General features: G+C 53.4%; 1 protein-coding gene and 1 pseudogene across 2 annotated transcripts in view; one reads left to right on the top strand and one right to left on the bottom strand.

The window, feature by feature from the left end:
* PNPLA7 (patatin like phospholipase domain containing 7) overlaps positions 1 to 20670 on the bottom strand; it is a 29161-nt gene that overhangs the window by 7356 nt on the left and 1135 nt on the right. For both annotated transcript variants that reach the window (XM_067742502.1, XM_067742501.1), the window contains exons 3-9: positions 20274 to 20426; positions 20040 to 20131; positions 19720 to 19860; positions 6558 to 6887; positions 5212 to 5377; positions 4368 to 4485; positions 3483 to 3650 (exon numbers count right to left, since the gene is read on the bottom strand). In XM_067742502.1, the coding sequence (XP_067598603.1) occupies positions 3483 to 3650; positions 4368 to 4485; positions 5212 to 5377; positions 6558 to 6887; positions 19720 to 19860; positions 20040 to 20131; positions 20274 to 20426 (1168 nt within the window). The remainder of the gene's footprint in view (positions 1 to 3482; positions 3651 to 4367; positions 4486 to 5211; positions 5378 to 6557; positions 6888 to 19719; positions 19861 to 20039; positions 20132 to 20273; positions 20427 to 20670) is intronic.
* Positions 16287 to 17946, top strand: LOC137227159 (NADH dehydrogenase [ubiquinone] flavoprotein 2, mitochondrial pseudogene; annotated as a pseudogene).

Below are 20670 nucleotides of genomic sequence, written 5' to 3'. Positions count from 1 at the left end.
GGTGTCTGGTGCTTCACTCAGACGCCTCAGCAGCTCAGCAGGGAGGGAAAGTCGTCACCTAGGCAACCATGTAGAATACCCTCACCTCACACCCCGCCACTCACAGGAAACAGCTGTGGGTGGGCTGCAGGCCCAGATGTACAAGCTTTGAGAAGACGTAGCCTAGGCAAGAGCCCCCAGAGCACCAGAAATTAAAAACCTGTAAAAAACTGGGAAATCACACTTCATCAGAGTTAAAACGTGCTCATCAGAAAACGCCATTACATGCCATTACAACAAAAACAAAAGTCAAGGACTGAAGACAATATTAGTAATAAACATATCTGGTAAAAGACTTGTATTCAGGGACTTCCCTGGTGGCACAGTGGTTAAGAATCCGCCTGCCAATGCAGGGGACACGAGTTCGAGTCCTGGTCCGGGAAGATCCCACATGCCGCGGAGCAACTAAGCCCGTGCGCCACAGCTACTGAGCCTGCGAGCCACAACTACTGAAACCCGCGCGCCTAGAGCCCGTGCTCTGCAACAAGAGAAGCCACCTCAAGGAGAAGCCCACGCACCACAACGAAGAGTAGCCCCCACCCACCACAACTAGAGAAAGCCCGCGCGCAGCAACGAAGACCCAACGCAGCCAAAAATAAAATTAATTAATTTAAAAAAAGAAAGTTAAAAAGAGACTCGTATTCAGAGTATATAAATAACTCCTCTAACTAAACAGCAGAGGGCAAGCCACCTGTGAGAGAGGCGCGTGGAACTGGATGACCAAGAGGCACCTGGAACCCGAGTCCAGGGATGCAGATCAGACTCACGGTGAGGCACGGCCTCCTCCCACCAGGGGCGTGGCCACGACTTCCACCCCGGAGGATACCAAGGGGTGTGGCCACGACTTCCATCCCGGAGGATACCAAGGGGCGTGGCCACGACTTCCATCCCGGACGATACCAAGGGGTGTGGCCACAACTTCCATCCCGGACGATACCAAGGGGTGTGGCCACAACTTCCATCCCGGACAATACGATACCAAGGGCGACAGAGATGTGGGCAGCCCGAACTCTCAAAACTGCCAGTGGGGGTGTAAAACTGTTCAACTACCCCGTGGACAGGTAATTCCACTCCTAGGTATTAGCCCAAGAGAAGAGCACATATGTGCACAGGAAAGATCTGTACAAGAATGCTTGTAGCCGTTTTGTGCACAGTAACCAAACCCAGAAAATAACCCAAGTGTCTGTTGACAGGAGGAGGACTACAGGGGCCCACAGGGGCCCATGCGGTGACGCCACGGGTGCGGTCAGCGCACACAGACAGCCTCAGAGACTCGGAGTTCACGGGACCAAGCCGACACAGGCCGGCACGGAACGGAACGGAAAACCGAGCAAGCAAGCATTATTATTCTCAGAGAAGTTCAAACTGCACTACTAGAACAAACAGAAAAAAACTGAGGAAAGCACTCAGACATTAGAAACATCTTAGCAAAAAAAGATCGATTAGAAGATACATCTGAGAAAAATCACCCAGAAAGTAGAACAAAAAGACAAAGATGGAAACTTGGGAGAGAAAAGAAAAGATGGGAGCATGAGAGGATGAGGGGTCGTCTGCACTGTGCTCCAGAAGAGGGAGCAGGGAGCAGGGGTGCGGGCCTTAGCCAACGCTCCGAGGGTTGGAGGTGATGAATTTCCGAATTTGAAAGGGCCCACTGGGAGTCTGCCCAGCCTAACACACCCAGGCACATCCTCAAGTACTTCCAGAAACACAAGAGTGAAGAGGGTCTCCTACAGGATCCAGAAGCAACAGGCTTCGTGAAGAACACGACACTGAACTTCAGAGCAGCAGTACTGGAAGCTAAGAAGATGATGGGACCACACCGTAAAGTTCTCAGGGAAAAGTATTTCCATGTAGAGTTCGTAACCAAACTGTCATGCGAGTGTGAGAGCAGAGTGAGGGAACTTTCTGCTAAGCGTGGCGTTGAAACTCTTCCCTCCCATGCAGCTTCTCTTAAGGAAACTTCTAGAGTATGAACTCTACCAAAATCAGGAATGTATCAAGAAAGGGGAAGACATGGTATCCAGAAGTGGAGCTGGACACAGGAGAGAGACAAAGGCAGTTCCCAGGATCATGGTGAAGGGAAACTCCAAGGCAACATCCCAGCGGCATGACTGGGGAGCAAGCAGCAGAGCTGAGAGGAGGCCGCTCCAGAGTGAGTTCAGCAGCGATGACTTGGTGGTCTGAGCACACTGAGGGGGGCTGCGTCTCCAGCAGCATCTGCGGTGGGCTACTGAGCAATTATTACTCTGAGGAGGGAGACACTGCCGTATATACAGTAGGATAAGGCTTAGCTCCAAAGACCCATCTTGCTGCAAGGCAAGCAGTGAGCAATGGCTGACTGGGGCGGGGACCACACCGGGATCCCGTGCTGAGGAGGAGGATAGACGGAGGATACGAGACGGAGACACACAAACAGACTTTGACCCTGTGCATATATGGGGGCGGTTAGGAACTTAATCATCTAAAACTGAAAAAAATGAAAAAACAGATAAACAACAGGGTCCTACTGCATAGCACAGGGCACTATATTCAATACCCTGTAATAATCCATAATGGAAAAGAATATGAAAAACAACATATGTACACTATATACACACACAGACACATACACACATGCACACGCACACACACGCATGCACGCGCACACACACGCACACACATAAAACTGAATCACTTTCCCATGCACCTAAAACCAATACAACATTGTAAATCAACTATGCTTCAATAAAAAAAAAAACGTAAATGAGGAAACAGCTGAAGAAAAGTTGGAAGTGACTGTCTGTGGGATATTGTCTGTGGGATATCTCTGGATTTGTTGGTGGGGCAGAGGACTGCTGTGTGTTACACAAATACCATACGGCCTTACAGAATGGCCACATGGCTTTTAAACTAAGTATTACTTTAACTAAATTTTCATTAAAAACGCTGCTGCAAGCCAGCTGCTCCAGGGCACCTCACTGTCCCAGCCCCGCAGAAAGCAGGCTGAGTGCTACCCCCATCCCGGCAACTTTGGGTAAATCACCCGAGTTTCTAGGCCCACTGGCTCAGCTTTCAGGTAAAAACACGGCACTACACGATGCCCCCAAATCACCCCAAATAAACGAGCAGGGTACTCATTACTTCACCACCCAGGCCAGGCCGCACTCAGGGGGCCAGGGCCAACACGTGCAGGCGTTCCACCCTGGCCGCTGCCTGCGGACCGCGGGATCCCTCCCCTGCAGCGCAGCCCCTCAGAGAGAGGCCACAACGTGCGCTGAAGGCACAGGAGGCCAGTGAGGAGGCTGGAGGTGAGGAGGCGGGGTCTCCATAAGGGCAGCCCCTCCCGTGCCCACCCCACTTTCCTGGCTGTAAGGGTCTCAGGCCAGAACTTGGAGCCTCCGAGTCTCCAACAGTGGGGAAGTAAGGAGCGTGAATCCGGCCAGACAAGCAGTTTTGAGGCTCACCTGCATCATTTCTCTGACCCTCTCCAGCTACAATTAGCCGAGGAGTGGAGGGGCCGGGCGCGAGCACAGCCCCGACTCTGCAGGGTGCACACACAGTGACTCCAGCGTCCTCTGGAAGGGACATCCTCGGGCCAAGGCAGGTGGCGAGCCAGGCTCCTCTGTCAGGCCCTGGGGACAGGTGGCCAGCACGGTAAGCAGGGCTGGCACCCAGGCCTGGCACTCAGGGAGCCTCGCTGCAGTGCCGGGGAAGCGGCACAAGCCCGCCAGCCCAGCGACTGGCCTGACGTCCTCCGAGGCCAGGGGTGTGAGGGTATCCACCCCACAGGGCACCCCTGGCCCTGGGACCTGGCCCTCAGAGGGGCGGGGGTCCAGCACAGATGCTGCAGGAGGTGCTGCCTTGCCCCTCCTCGCGCCGACCGGTTCACCCGGGGCCCTTGGCCTGTCACACCCTCACCACACACCTGCCCCTCCGTTTCTGCCCCCACGTGTATTTTTCTCTTTAACCAAGGTCAGGAGAACGGCAGCAACTTGGGGTACAAGTGCTTTGGGTTAAAAGTCCTTAAAGGAACCCACCAGCCCAAGAAACTAAAGGCTGCTTCACGACGGTCGTGAGCAGAGCAGATCACTGTTCCATAAAGTGTGCATTAAAATGGAAAGAAACTCTCCCGCAGCCCAGCGGAAAGACTGGCAAAGGGTCAGAATGGAGTTTTCAGAAGAGGAGACAATCGGAACGAGAAATACATTCTCTTCCACTGTCTTTGTGGAGGGAGGGGACACCTGCCCGTGGAAAACACTGCCGGGCACGTGCGCCAGCCCAGCCCGGGGAGGATGAGCGCAGGCGCACACGTAACCGACTCGTGGCCCGCGGGAAGGGGCGGGACTCACCTGGCTCCCCTCCCCCGGGTACCAAGGCGACAGCGTTGCTGGTCAGCACCCGCGCCAGGCCGGAGAAGTCCGAGCGCCGGTCCGGGGGCCTCTGGCAGACCCGCTCCGACGGCTCCACCTGCGAGAGAGGCCGGCAGACGCGGGGGGCCGGGCCGAGTTCGCACACCCGACGTGGCCTGGCTGTTCTACCCCACTCCTGACCCAAAGCTCCTCCTGGACACGGCCGGTGGGTCTGATCCCGACCCAGTCGTCACCTCGGCGCCCGGGCTCACCTGGGAGGGCTCTTGGGGTGGGGCGGGCAGTGCGGGCAGCTGGGCCACATACCGACGGGCCCAGCCGAAGCCCACAGCCCCGAGGTGGAGGGCGCTCAGGGCTTGGCCACCTGGGCGCAGACGCCGCTGGCAGGGCGGCTCCACCAAGCTGTGGGGCTGGGTGGGCTGTGGCCAGCCGGCGGCCCCTGCGCTCCCACCACGGCCCGCGCACAGCCGCCAGGGCTGGGGACCCCTGAGGAGGAGGCGCCTCAGGATTTGTGTGCTTTGCTGTCCAAAGGAGGAAGCAGTGCCAACCTGAGGCCACCGGGCTCTCTGAGGCCTCAGCTGGAGGTGGGAACCTCAGGCCCATCGCTCTGGGGTTCTGGCCCCCCGTAGGGGCTCCCCCATCCGGGGGGCATGTCACCCTGTGGCCCCGGGAATCCGAAGACCAAGCTCAAGCAGATGTGAGTGCACAGGAGCGGGAGAGCTCGTGGAGAGCCAGCGCCCTCATCAGAGCCAGCGGGCTCAGAGCAGAGTCAGAGGCAAAGGGCCCGAAGCAGGTCGGCGGGGCCCCCAGCCGCCCCGGGCCTCACCAGCTCGGGCAGGCTCCTCCTGGTTAGACGCGGCGAGGGCAGCAGGGGTGCAGGTGGCCGGAACAGCAGGCCCCAGGTTGAGCCGCTGCACAGTGCGGGCCGGCGCAGGCCCGTCCTCCCGGCGCTTCTGGGCACGCACAGCTGCGCTCTCCAGCACCCGCTCCAGCTAAGGGAGAGTGGAGCCCCGCGTCAGGCAGCCCAGCAGAGGCCGCAGGCTCGAGCAGGACAGAGCCAAAGGCCAGCGCGGGGCTGTCCACAGACGTCCCAGGCTGGACGGGACCACGCCTCACGCCCTAGCCCAACACAGGTCTTGGCCTTGGCGGGTGGCACCCTGGTTCTGAAGACCGACCCGGCTGTGGCGTGCTTGGCCCTTCCTCTGTGAAGCTGTGACCCAGGGGGTGCGGGGCTGGGTGCGGGGGCATGAGGGAGCTCCGGGGGCCTGCAGGAAGGGAGGCGGCGCACACACTGCAACCTTCTTTTGCAAACACTCCCCCACAAGGGAGCATCACTCCTGGTAAGAACAGGAACCCACATCGGAGATGACGAGTTTGTAGCTGTCCCAGGACCGGGATGGAAGCGTGAAATGAGAACAGACGACGGGGCAGAGGAAGGAGGTGGGGAACACAAAGCGAAGGGACAACGAGACTCCACTTCACACCCAGGAAGTTGGGAACACAGGGGACTGACAGTGCAGAGCAGGGAGCATGGAGCCCCAGACCTCGCCCACATCACGTGCACAACAGGAGTGCAGTCTGGCAGCTCTCTGAACCTGAAGACACACAGCCTCTGCCGCTCAGCAGCAATTCCAGGTGGTGCCCTGAAGACACCCCTGCACACGCGTGTAGTGAAGTAACTTCACAGTCCGTTGGCTGAGAAGAGACAGATGGTGGGGCATTCACAAATAGAAACTAAACAGCCATGAGACGAGTGAAACAATATGGATACAATTCAAAAGTGTAAGTGTTGAGTAAAAAGGAAATTTCAAGATGGTATAAACTCGAGCACTATTTATATAAAAAAACCAGTGCCATATACACACATAGTAAAAACGTGAAACACGGACAGAGGCTCTGACTTTACAAGAGCAAATACCTGGGTGTCTGCTCTTATTATCCATCCCTTTCTGAGTTGTTGAAATACTTCATTCAGAGGACAAGAGAGAAACAAGGGGTTGGAGGAGAGAGTGGGGCCCCCCTCCCGCCAAGACCTGCCCAGCCTGCAGCCCTTTGACCACGCCCACTGCCTGGCCCAACCCAGCAGCCGGCCGGCCCCTCCCCTCAAGCCCTGGCCACGGACCCCACCTGCTGAGGCCCCACCCACTGCCCCACTCACGCAGGCCGGCTCACCTCGCCCAGGCCCACGATAAGGATGAAGTCGGGCTGCCGGATACAGCGCTGGGTCCAGGGTGTGAGCGTGCTGTCCACCTGGTAGAGCACGATCCGGTGGATGTCCTCCTGCTGCCCCAGCCAGCTGGACGGCCGGTGCTCGTGGATACTGGAAGGCACAGACAGAGGGGCGCAGACGCCAGGGCACCCTTCAAGGCCGGGCTGGGACCCACTGAGAGCAGCAAGCCAAGCTCGGCTAGGCTGTTCCGACACGGAGGCCGGCGTACCTGTCCAGAGCAGCAGAGACAAGGCGCTGTTTTACGTTGCCGCTGGTCAGCAGCAGGGCAGGGCCTGAAAACACAACCACCAAATACAGAAAACTGTGCCGGCAGCTCACACTGGAGGACAAGCGAGGCCCTTCCTTCTCCTGGAAGTTTGCTCTTCTGGAAAGCAATAAGCCTTTCACCACTCAGGAGGAAGTGCCTGTGGCCCTGAAGCAGACCCTCTGGGCAGGTGAGGCTGCAGGTGTGGCGGTGGAAGGGCTGCAGCAAGTACAGGGAGGGGCGGCCTCTCGGAACCTCAGTCTCCTCCTCCACACAGGAAGGGGTTGAATCTCTGCGGCACTGAGACTGTGTATGCGTGGGGGCAGGGAAGCACAAGCTTGTAAAGTGCGAGATTAGACAGGCTCCCAAATCCAAGGCAGCCCGGCTGGCTGGGCTCCAGGCAGGTGCGGCTCACCAGTGTCTATCACCAGGGATCAGCGTGCTTCCTGCATCTACAGGGTCTTAGAGTTGCTGTCCACACAGACACAGTTGCTCTCAGCCAGGAGGGCCAGCGTCAGAATATGTGAGAGGGCCGCCAGGGGCAGAGACAAAAGCTGAGAGGCCAGCGGCCCTCAGTGTCAGGAAGGCTGCTGGACCGCCCTGAGGATGCAGAAGTCCCGCTGCTGCAGGAGAGGCCGGGCTCTTCCCCATGGCTTCCTTCTTACACCCTCGCTTACACCTGAGCTTCTCTGAGAGCTTGTAATCAGAAGGTGAGAGACAAGAAATCACCGCCTTGAGTTTAACTGGCAGCATCTGCTTTCTTGGAGGCACAAGCATAAGGGTGCATTTCACAGGGTGGTGCCCTGTGATGTGGCTGCTGGACTGACCTGTGCGTCTGTGCAGCTCTGACTCAAATGGCAGAAGCCCGTTGATACGGGGAAGCAACTCCTCTGGGGGCTCGGGGCAAAGGGCGCTGGTCCCCCTGGGGGCTGCAGTCCTGCTCTGGGGGTCAGGCCAGGTCGGGCCAGGTCGGGAAGAGCTTCAAGCTCGAGTTGGTCACCCTCCGTGGGTCTGACAGAGAGAGGGCGTCCTCTCGGGGCTGATGCCTCACGTGCCTGCGAGGGCCGGCACTCCTGGGCACTGCGGTGGCTCACCCCGTCCGCCTCTTGGGCGTCTAGGACGAGGCGGGACAGGCAGGCCGTGTCTGGCTGCAGGAACACAGCGGAGCGCAGCCCTGAGGTCCTCAGCGGACCGCAGGCTGGGCTCTATCTGCCCTCAGGGCACGTCTCCTGCTCTGGGCCCGCCTGCCTGGACTCGGAAGGCTCGGAGGAGGCCCTTGGGAAAGTGTGGAGCCCCCCGGAGGTGGCGCTCTGGGCTCTCGAGGTGCGGGCTGCAGCCCCAGGCAGTCAGGACTGTGGTGACCATTCCGTCCGGGGGAGGGTCTGCTTAGGGCCCAGGCCATGGGCAGGTCCAGGGCAGTGCGTGGACACAGGCTGATGCCTAGGCACTTATGTGTCGGCTCCGTGGGGCACGGCTGCTGGTCCAGGACGGATCTGGCCTGGATAGTCACTGCCAGCCTGGCTGTCACACAGCCTCTCTCCCAAGCTCTGGAAGCCAGAGGAAGTGGACTGACACCTTCACAAGTGGAAGAAAAGGACCACTGGCCTAGATCCTCACTCTAAAAACACGCTTCACAAATGTGGTCACCTGACTGTCAGCAAAAGATCACTGCAGGGCAGAGTCCAGTCCTTCTAAGCGAGGGCTCTGGGGCAGCTGAAGATCCTATAGAAAAAGGAATCCTGACTCTACCTCGCATCATCACCAAAATCAATCTCCAATGAACTGTAAACTTGCAAGGTAAAACCCTAAGGTTTTTAGAAGAACCTCTTCATGATTTGGGGGCAGCATGAAATTTCTTCAGTAAAACACAAAAAGCAGTAATAATATAGGAAAAAATTGATAAATAAATTGGTCTATATTAGAATTAACAACATATGTTTGTCAAAAGATATTATTAAAAGAATAAAAAAAACAAGCCACAGAGGGAAAGATATCTGCAACACTTTCATCCAATAAAGCGACTGTATCCAGATTGCCCGTCAACAAGGAAAAGATAGCAAACCAATAAAAAGGGTGGGCAACTTGACAGGCACTTGCGAAAGAAGGTATCCCAATGGCCAGTAAACAAACAAACTTCTTGGTTGTTGGGAAATGCAAATTCAGGCCCAAACAAGATACCACTGCACACTCATCAAAATGCACAAGGAGGAAAGGCCACCTGCCCAGCTGCAGGACACACACTCTTCCCTTTCTCCAGGACAGACTATATGTTAGGCCACAAGGTAAGTCCTAAAGAACTTTAAAGACTGGATTTACAGGGACTTCCCTGGTGATCCAGTGGTTAAGACTTCTCCTTGCAGTGCAGGGGATGCGGGTTCGATCCCTGGTCAGGGAGATGAGATCCCACATGTCTTGGGGCCAAAAAGCCAAAACCATAAAACAGAAGCAATATTGTAATAAATTCAATAAAGACTTAAAAAAAAACCAAAAAGATTGGATTTACAGATGTAGAGAACAAACATATGGATACCAAGGCGGGGGTGGGGGGGTGGGATGAACTGGGAGATTGGGACTGATATATATACACTATTGATACTGTGTATAAAATAGATAACTGGGACTTCCTTGATGGCGCAGTGGTTAGACTCCGTGGGTAAGACTCCACGCTCCCAATGCAGGGGGCCTGGGTTCAATCCCTGGTCAGGAAACTAGATCCCACATGCACGCCACAACTAAGGGGCCCTCGGGCCACAACTAAGGAGCCCGCCTGCCACAACTAAGATCTGGCGCAACCAAATTAAAATATAATTAATTTTAAAAAAAAAAGAAATGAGAGAAAATGGAATCTTTCTTTGAAAAAATAAAATAAAATAGATAACTAATGAGAACCTACCGTATAGCAATGGAACTCCATTCAATGCTCTGTGGTGACCTAAATGGGAAGGAAATCCAAAAAAGAGTGGATATATGTATCTGTAAAGCTGATTCACTTTGCTGTACAGTGGAAACTAACACAACATTGTAAAGCACTATGCTCCGATAAAAAATTTTTTAAAAATTGGATTTACACAAAGTATCTTTTCTGATCACAATGGTATGAAACTGGAAAATTCAAAAATATATGGAAATTAAACAACACATGCATAAACAACCAATGGGTCAAAGAAATCACAAGAGAAATGAGAAAATATCTTGAGAGAAATAAAAACAAAAATAACAACATTCCCGGATGTACTGGACACAGCGAAAGCATAGCTAGGAGGGAAGTTTACAGCTACACATGCCTCCTTTGAGGAAGAAGAAAGATCTCTGATCAACAACTGGCTTTGTACCTTAAGTAACCGGAAAAAGAATCTCAAACTAAACCCAGACCTAGCAGAAATAAGGAAATAATAAAGATCAGAACAGAGATAAATAAAATAGAGAATAGGAAAACAGAAAATCAATGAAACCAATAGTTGGTTCTTTGAAAGAATCAATAAAATTGGCAAACCTTTAGCTAGAGGAATAAAGAAAAAAAGAGAAAAGACTCAAATTACTAAATGCAGAAATAACAGGACATTAGCTATTTTACAGAAATAAAAAGTAATACAAGAGAGTACAGTGAGCAATTGCAAACTAAGGAACTGGATCATCTGGATGAAATGGACAAATTCCTAGAAACGCACAACCTACCATGACTGAACCATGAAGAAACAGGAAATCTGAATAGACCTATAACCAGTAAGAAACTGAACCAGTTAAAAAAAAAAAAAAAAAAAAAAGCCCTGCATGAGGTGGCTTCACTAGGGAATTTTACCAAATATTTAAAGAAAAATTAACACCAATCCTCCTCAAACTCTTCCAAAAATATTGACTCGGAGGGAACACTTCCTAACTCATTCCATGGGGCCAGCACCGCCCCGCCCCACCAGTACCAAAGTCTGCGTGGGACCAAGACGCCAGGAGAAACTACAGACGAGCACCTTTGACAATGCAAAATCCTCAGGAAACAGGAGCTGACCAAACTCAGCAGGGTATTAAGAGGATTACATACCACACCAAGTGGGATTTATTCCTGGAATGCAGGAATGACTCAGCATATGAATATCAATCAGCGTAATAAATCACATTAACAGAACAAAGGGGGGGAAGTATGATCATCTCAACTGATGCAGAAAAAGCACTGTCAAAATTCAACATCTTTTTATGATATAAACACTCAACAAATTCTGAATAGAAAGAAACCTCCTCAACATATTGAAGGCCATACATGAAGAACTGACCACTAACATCCTACTTGAAGGCGAAGGACTGAACGCTTCCCCCTAAGATCAGGAACGAGGCAGGATGCCTGCTTTCACTTAACACTGCTAGGATGTCAGTGCCACCCAAAGCCACCAACAGTTCAGTGCAATTCCTGTCAAGATCCCCAGTTCCTCGAAGAGATAGAAATTTGCGTGGACACACATGAATGTCACATCAGCGCACCACACGGACGCTAACCTCCTGGTCTGGAGGCTGTGCTGCAGCCTGGGGCAGGGGGTGGTGTGTGGCTCTCGCTTTACTATTTTTACAACTTCCTGTGAATCTGTAATTATTTCAAAATAAAAGGTTGGTTTGTTTTTTTAAAAAAGGGAATAAGCTTTTATGGATCAACACATCTCCACTGTGCAACTGCAGATCTTTTGGGTGTGCCCTGGACAGTCTGACCAACGTCACTGAAAATGTATAATGTTTTCTACCTCCAGAATATTTGTTATAAAACAAAGACCAAGACGAATCCAAATTAACGCTTTCTGTGATTTAAATTTTCCCTTGGAGAGTAACTTTTACATATTAAATATTTATAGTAGTATCTTCAATTTCATAAATCATTTTCATTTGGCATTTATTTAATGCCTTCTACTATCAAGTGTCTGTTTCAGATAGCGGACGTTTCGCCATATTAAGATACATACTCTTGTCACAACGTATTGTTCCATAATAGTAACGTAACATTCATTGCACCTATTGTTATATCATTTTTGAAGACACCCCTGAAACCTTTAGGATAGCCCTATCTCAGAAAATTGACTTATTGTCTCTTACTATGGTCGCTCACAGTTATAAAAACATATACATAAAGTGTTAAGAATATGGAATACTTTATGATTTGGGGAATTTCTAAGGGTTCTCAGGAATTTCAGTTTCTTGTTCTTGAGCCCCCAACTTAACAGCCGGGGAACTTGGGAACATGACCTAAGCTGCCTGACCCCAGCTGCGGGTGTTCTCCACGTGGTCAGTCAGCTGCCCCAGCCATTGCGGTGTCCCCTCCGAGTAGTGGAGCAGCTGCACGCACCCACCCCAGGCTCACACCCCAAGATGGGCTCCCGCTGGCGGGGGGCGGTTCAGGGGTCTCTGTGCCCCTGGAGGCCCCAGAGTTCAGCTGGGAGGAGCAGTGCGGTGTGACTCACACCAGCCCCTGTGAGATAGGGTTTGCCCATCAAGACTGTCCAGAGGCGCCCGTCTCACTGTGACGGTCCTCTCCCCAGCGCTGCACCCCTCTCCACCCCCTGCCCAGGGTTTAGCCTTGCGAGCAACACTAAGTGCTCTTTCAGGAGAACCTGGAAGGATGAGAGGCAGGAGGAGGGGGTCCAACCGGACCTCAGGTGCCTTTGGGCAGGGCTTACCGATGGCGCTAAGGGCGTGCTTGAGCTCCAGGGTGAAGGTGGTGAGGGGCACATCCTCTGACACGGGCATGACGGCCACCGTGGAGAGGTTGCTGGCAGGGTTCCCCGAGTCCCACTTGCTCCCTACAGCATGTAGCCCAAACTGGTGACCTGCAGAGCACAGGGGCGTGCGTTGGCCTGAGGGATCGGGCTGCCACTCGCACCGTCTCGGTGTCCCTGGATGTTTCTAGGTGACACCACGGCACGAGAGGCCTCGGCAGATGGAACAGGCACCGGGGTCGGCCCCGAGTCCCCACAGCCGGAGCCCCGCCTTTCCCGCTGAAATTACCAACCACACTGTGGCGCCCTTGCGTTTCATACACACCAGGACCGGGCCGCTGAAGGGGAGACGGATGCACGGATGCAGAGAAGGCCGTGAGGCCCAGAGCAAACGCAGAGTCGAAAGGATCGGCCAGGGGAGGGCCCATCCTCCGACCTGCCCCCTTCCTGGAGTTCTTGCACTGACTGCTCCAGAGACAGCAAACAGTCTGAGGTTTAGGAGATCGACATCTACCACCTCGTCTGCGTGGGGTTTCCAGACCCCGGGGTGAGGCACAAAACAACCCAGGGTTGGTCAGGGCTGGGTCCTGGGGTGCCTGTCCCTGAGGCCACAGGCTTCCCCTTCTCTAGGCGTGAGGCCAGGAAGCCCCACAGCAGCAGGGACGGAGGCAGCGGGCACGTGGGCGCACGAGCGCATCAGCCTCGGCCCGAGCGTCCCCGGCTGAAGTTCGTTCCCGACACAGTCACTGCTTGGTAAGTAGCACCCCCGTCTCCATGGGCGTGGCTGAACGGGCAGCCTCACCCCTCCTGCCGCCCACGCCCCAGCCAGACCCCAGTCTTCTGGGGCCCCAACACAGTGAGGGCTCTTCCTGGCCCCGCGGGCTGGCCGCTGTGCCAGCCCAGCTCCTGCACAGACCCTCCCGACCAGGAAGGGCACGGCCAGGTGCCAGGTGCAGGCGCCGGCCTTGCAGGAGGGTCCAGCTCCGCCAAAAGGGCACCCATTCTGACTCTGCTGGTCTCGTCCCTGGGGAGGAGCGGTGGGTCCTGAGGCGTAGAGCGTGGGTTCCTGCAAGGCCTGACCCAGAAGCCAGAGCGGGGGCTGCAGAAGGCAGAGAGAGGGGCCCCCAAGAGCTAACCTGGGGGCAGGGCAAGAAAGTGAGGGCTGTGAGCCAGTGGGCAGCTGCATGCGAGGCAGCAGGGGGCCCCTTTTCACCGGTTTTCTGGCAGCTTCTCTGTGGGGAATCCCCTTCCTCTCGCTCTTTCCCAGTGACCTCTGACGTTAGAACCCTCCGTCTGACGTAGAACCAGAGGGGGATTCTATTGCCAGCTTCTGACAGTTTTCTTTTAGTCTTTAAGAAAGGCATGTGGGAGGTTCTGGGTCTGACCAAGAAGGAGATGGAGCCGGCATATCGCACCTAACCACTGCCACCAGTTACACGGAGGCTCTGGACACAGTTCTCAGGAGACCCAGAGGGGCGTGAAGAGGAGTGCAGACGAGCCAGGACTCGTGGGAAGACCACGCTACTAATGCCACAAGGGTAGCAGTGCCACTGCCCCGTCCCAGCTACAGCCAAGTGGGGTCCATGCCTCCCCCTCCGCACTCACTGGGTGCTGCCTCCAGGGAGGCTTTCCAGGGCCCCAAGTTCCTGCATGGGGCGATAGACACAGTGGGGTGGAGCCCCCAGCTCTCCATTCCCTGCACTAGGGAGGGGAGATGGACAAGGGAGTCCTCTAGATCTAGTATGAAGTCCTGGCTTCACCCCCAAGCAGCCCATACATGAAACTGGCCAGGATCGCACAGCAGAGGCTCTGAGAACAGAATCCAGTGTGGCATACCAGCCAGGCTTCACACTGGCTCTGGGTAGCACACAAGCACAGCAGACCAGAGCAGTACTGCAAAGGCCTTGAGAATTAAATTAACATTCAAACACAGCCCAAGGAAGAGGGCCAGGACATGCTCTGTGAATATAAGCACATTGACAGTCTGCAAAAATAGAAGATTTAAATGGGAACCAGGCTCTCATAACATAATACTCGAAATACAGGATGCAATCCAAAATTACCAGGCATACCAAGAGCCAGGAAAATCTCAACTTGAACAGGAGAAGACAATTAACAGACAAAAACGACAACATGTGGGCTTCCCTGGTGGCGCAGTGGTTAAGAATCCGTGTGCCAATTCAGGGGACATGGGTTCGAGCCCTGGTCCAGGAAGATCCCACGTGCTGCAGAGCAACTAAGCCTGTGCACCACAACTACTGACCCTGTGCTCTAGAGCCTGTGTGCCACAACTACTGAGCCCGCGAGCCACAACTACTGAAGCTGCGCACTTAGAGCCCGTGCTCCTCAACAAGAGAAGCCACCGCAATGAGAAGCCCGCACACCACTACGAAGAGTAGCCCCCGCTTGCCTCAACTAGAGAAAGCCCGCGCACAGCAACAAAGACCCAACGCGGCCAAAAATAAATTAAAAAAAAAAAAAAAAGACAACATGTCACAGAATTTGGAAGTCCTTGACGAGGCAATAAAGCAGTGATCATAACCAGACAGAGACAGCTGTCATGGACTGTCTTGAAGCAAATGCAGAAATATAATAACTGAAATTAAAAATTCTCTGGGTGGCCTTAGGAGCAGAATCAAGAAGACAGAGGAAAGAGCCAGTGAGCTTGAAGACATATCAAAAGAGAGTACTCGGGCTTCCCTGGTGGCGCAGTGGTTGAGAGTCTGCCTGCCGATGCAGGGGACACGGGTTCCTGCCACAGTCCAGGAAGATCCCACATGCCGCGGAGCGGCTGGGCCCATGAGCCATGGCCGCTGAGCCTGCGCTTCCGGAGCCTGTTGCTCCGCAATGGGAGAGGCCACAACACTGAGAGGCCCGCGTACTGCAAAAAAAAAAAAAGAAAGTACTCAATCTGAACATCAGATGGAGAAAAAAGATTAAAAAACAAACAGTGTCCCAGAGACACTGGGACAATAACAAAAGGTCTAACATTTGCTTCTGTGAATTTCCAGAAGAGGAGAAAGAATACAGGGCTGAGAGACTATCTGAAGAAATAAAGGATGAAACCTTTCCAAATTTAGTTAAAATATATATATATACTTACAGATTCAAGATGAGCGAACCCCAAACAAGATAAACACAAAGAAATTCACGCCAAGCACTCCAAAATCAAATTTCCAAACAGTAAAGGCAAAGGAAAATCCCGAATACAGCCAGACAGAAATGATGCACTACCTACTTGGGAACAATTTGAATGTCTGGATTTCTCATTAGAAGCAACGAAAACCAGAAGGAAGTGGTACAAAATGTTTAAAGTGCTGAAATAAAAGGACTGTCAAGCCAGAATTGCACATCCAGCAAAAAGTATCCTTCAGGACGAAGGTGAAGTAAAGACAGTCTTAGATGAAGGAAAATTAAGAGAATCTGTAGCCAGCAGACCTGCGCTAAAAGGACTATTATTAAAGGAGCGTCTTCAGACAGAAGGAAAATGATACCAGGAGGAAGCTTGGAACACCGGGATGAGGGAATAGTTTTAAACGTGTTTGACGGCTGAAAGCAAAAGTTCTAACACTGTGAGGGGGGTTTCAACCTAAGTAGAGGCTCTGGGCGGGGCTCTGAGTGGGGTGGGCGGGGCTCCCAGGTTGCAGGCCCAGGCACCCAGCCAGACAAAGCACAGACAAAGCGACACACGTGAGACCTGTACCCTGACGACACTGTGGTCTAGCAGCCCGAAGACCATGCAGGAGCTGTGCGAGGTCAGGGCCCACCCAGGGCCCGGCAGGCGGGAACTTCACGTGGCCGGGGTGGGGGCGACCTCGTGCAGTCCAGGGTTCACTGTGTCTGCGGCGGGAGGCTGCGTCACCCATCAGCAGGCAAATAAACCCACATGCCCTCAGGAGTCCGGGTCTATAGGTGCCCCTGGCAACTGTGACTCAAGCATATAAGTCAACAGTGGCAGGAAACAAAGAGGTAGCTTCCAGCTGAATTATTTTCTTAGAGTTAAAACTATTCACAGCCTGAAACCCAAAAATAAGGCAAGGGTGCTAATGATCATCATAGATCAATACCCAACCACTGAGGGGTTCCAAGGCAGTGGGAGAGACACGGCAAGATGCTTGTGATGTGGGCTTCCCTGGTGGCGCAGTGGTTGAGAGTCCGCCTGCCAACGCAGGGGACACAGGTTCGAGCCCTGGTCCGGGAAGATCCCACATGCCACGGAGCAACGAAGCCCGTGCGCCACAACTACTGAGCCTCCGCTCTAGAGTCCGCGAGCCACAACTACTGAACCCTGTGCACCTAGAGCCTGTGCTCTGCAACAAGAGAATCCACAGCAATGAGAAGCCCGCGCACCGCAACAAAGAGTAGCCCCTGCTCGCTGCAACTAGAGAAAGCCCACGCACAGCAACGAAGATCCAACACAGCCAAAAATAAATTAATTAATTAATTAATTAATTTTTAAAAAGTGCTTGCAATGTGTCTGGGGAAATGCAGAGGTGAGCCACCATGCACAGCCCCTGTACAGCAGAAGCTGACACACCTGCGTCAAGGGCAGCTGTGGTCCAATGTGCCTTTTCCTCCAAAGAACAAAAAGTTTAAATTTTGCACTCCGAAGGCCCATAGTTTGGCTCACCATGTTTCTCTCCGCGGCGTGCTAGCCTACACAGGTGGCCTCGCTGCTCAGGGGGGAAGACATACAAGGAAATTTGCATAAGACAGTGGTGCAAAGTGGAGCTGGAGGAGGCTTATCTGTGCACAGAGACACTCCTGAGAATAACCCAGATACTCCACTTGATTTCACACTGGAAGAGTACAAGAGGATAGAGGCAGCTGTAAAAAAACTACCCATAAGGGCACAAAGCAGCAGCTGTACTTCCAGTCCTGGATTTAGCCCAAAGGCAGAATGGATGGCTGCCCATCTCTGCTATGAACAAGGCTGCAGAAAGTTACAAGTACCTCCAATGAGAATATATGAAGAAGCAGCTTTTTATACAATGTATAATCAAAAAGCGGTTGGAAAGAATCATATTCAAGTTTGCACTACTATCCTTGCATGCTTTGAAACTCTGACAGCATACTGGAGGCCACTCAGAAAAAGCTTGGAATAAAGGTCAGGGAGACTACACTTGACAAACTTTTCACTCTTATAGAAATGGAATATTTAGGGGCCTATGTAAATGCACCAATGGTTCAAAGAAATGACAACTACTATGAGGATCTGACACCTAAGGATACTGAAGAAATTATTGATGAACTCAAGGCTGGCAAAATCCCAAAACCTGGGCTAAGGAGTGGACGCTTCTCATGGGAGCCACAGCCAGAGGTCTTACCTCTTTGACTGAACCACCTAAAGAACCTGGCTTTGGTGGGCAAGCAGGCCTTTAATTTATATTCAACTGTAAAAGTGCCACTGGAGAAATAAAATATGAATCTCCTATCTACATAAAATAAAATAAAATAAAATAAAAATTGGTACTAACTTTTCAATGGAAAACTTAACAAATGTTAAAGAGGGCAGACCTCTAAGTGAAAACACAACAGACCCCAGCCCTGCCCCACCCAAGGGCTCTCACCGAATCCTGGATGCAGACCTCCAGCCGCCCGTCCTGCACCACATAGATGCTGGTATCTGGCTCCCCTGGCCGGAAGACGTACTCCCCTTCCAGAAGCTACACAAACACCATGTGTTTGCAAAGTTCCAGGAAAAGTGGCTTCTCAAAGTGACCCAGGACCCTATAAGAAACAGTGCACATGGGACACCTACAGGAAGGAGGGGAGAAGGGACACAGGCCACAGTCCCTGCCGGCCAGACCACAGAGCGAGCTTTCAAGAGCTGCAGCGCCCACAGCACAGGCACCAGCAGGACAGAAGCTTAAGCTGCAGGCATTTCCATCAGCTACTGTGCCATGAGCTCAGAGAACTCTCAGGCCATGAGCGTGAATTTGAACCAGATGCATAAACGAGGGCAGGTAGTGAAGCGCTGGACAGAGGAGTCGGGGCTTCCAGGGAGAAATGGGGAACCAGACTTGCAATTTTCCATCCAGCCATGCGCTTCCCATACTCGCTCCATGTCGCCCTGAAGGTGAACACTCTGATAAGCAGACAGACACACGAAAGAACCGGCGAGGAGGCTCCACTCACCACTGGGAGGGCAGCGATGGCAAGAAGACTTCCCAACTGATGAAAGCAGTGTTCACATGTTGGGGTCGGGGGCGGGCATTCTGGCTTACACGTGAGTTAACTCCCGCTTCACGCTCACTAGATAGAATAGCCTGTTGTGGCTGATCAAACACATATTGTGCGTCTGCTTAATTATTAAAGGGCACATCGGCCAGAAGTAAAGAACGTCCGGGGCTTCCCTGGTGGCGCAGTGGTTGAGAGTCCGCCTGCCGATGCAGGCGACACGGACTCGGGTTCGAGCCCTGGTCCGGGAAGATCCCACATGCCTCGGAGCAACTAAGCCCGTGCGCCACAACTACTGAGCCTGCGCTCTAGAGCCAGCGAGCCACAACTACTGAGCCTGTGTGCCACAACTACTGAAGCCCGTGTGCCTAGAGCCTGTGTTCTGCAACAAGAGAAGCCACCGCAATGAGAAGCCCGCGCACTGCAGTGAAGAGCAGCCCCCGCTCTCCACAGCTAGAGAAAGCCCGCGCGCAGCAACAAAGACCCAACGCACCAAAAACAAATAAATTAAATAGATAAATATTAAACAACAAGAACAACAAAACGTCCACGTAAAAAATAAAGATTAAATGCCTCCCTTTCTAGGGTGCCAATGCTCGTTCTCCTTCAATGCTAAGACTCCCTTCCCAGGTGCCGAGGCCATACTGACTCACCATGTACCTGCTATCTGTTTTTTTTGAAACCTTGAGGGAATGTATCCCTGACTAGCTTAATGCTCTTTGTTCTGACAAGACATAAAACTGCCAAAAACTATGCTTCTCTGGGGAAGTTCCTCAGAGTTATCTGAGAGGTTGTCTTCCAGGCTATAGTCCTCAGTTTGGCTCAAATAAAACTCTTCTTATTCCTATTATAGGTTGTTTATTCATTATTTTTGTCGACACAACCAACGGTGGCCACAGAGAAAGGACACCTCGGAGGCCAGGTGACAGCCAGTCCCCGGAGCACAGCCGCAGGCACATGGCGGGCCTCCCGTGTCCACTTCTCTCTTACCGAACATTTTTCAGCATGTACAAGACTTCTGACGGCAGGTGAGAATTCTTCACATCGAACTCCGTGAGGTCGGCCTCCAGCAGGGAGGGCGGGGGCTCCTTTGGCTGCAGGGTGGGGTATTCCTGCTTGAAACGCAGGATGCTACAAAGCAGAGAGACGTGCACCTGGAGCAGAAGCCCAAAGGGGTTCAAACGCAGATGGTGTTTGCGCTGTGAACTCCATGGCAGGGAAGCCACGGGCGGCGCAACGTCCGCGGCCTCCCCAGCGCCCACTGGGGAAGGCAGCTGAGACGTGCCTAGTCTGAAGGGCACCCCCAGTACCTCTTGGCCAAAGACAGCACCTTGGTCCTCTTCCTCGCCTGCTGCCGGGGGGCAGCTGTGTTCCCCACAAGCGCGTGGGGGAGTGTGGTCACCTGCAGAGAGAAAGGGGGAGGCCGCGTCTGGACCCTGCAGCCGGTGGATCCAGCTCTCAGCCTCAGGGTCGGTCCCAGCCCTCAGGACCTGGCCTGCCCGCAGCCCGACACCAGCATCCCGGCCCGGCCCCACCCTGCTCACCTGCCTAGGACACAGGGAACCATCCTTGGCGCTGATGATAGCGATACCGCGTGGCCATGTCCCCAGACAGCCCATGCTCTGAGAGCTCTGAGTCCTCAGCCCTGCGTCCTCTCTGCCTAGAAGGCTGACGCTCTCCACCCCACACCTGTCACGCTGGCACACACGACAACCCGAGTGCCTGCACAGTCCTCCCAGTCTGGAAGGCTCTTCACCCTCCCCCACAGTCGAGGCCCACCGGACTGCCCCAAACAGCAGCACCGGGGAGCGCGGAGGGCCTGGCTCCTAGCCAGGCACCAGCCAGCCTCTTCGGGCAGCCACTGCCCCCTGCTGTCCCCTAGCTCCCGAGCTGCATCTGCCCCACGGTGCCAGCTGTGGTTGTCGGTGGGCGGTCACCACA

The sequence above is a fragment of the Pseudorca crassidens genome, chromosome 7 (assembly GCF_039906515.1).
Source record: "Pseudorca crassidens isolate mPseCra1 chromosome 7, mPseCra1.hap1, whole genome shotgun sequence".
Lineage (NCBI taxonomy): Eukaryota > Metazoa > Chordata > Mammalia > Artiodactyla > Delphinidae > Pseudorca > Pseudorca crassidens.
The sequence above is the reverse complement of the archived record's forward strand: the minus strand, read 5'-3'. Positions and strand labels throughout refer to the sequence as shown.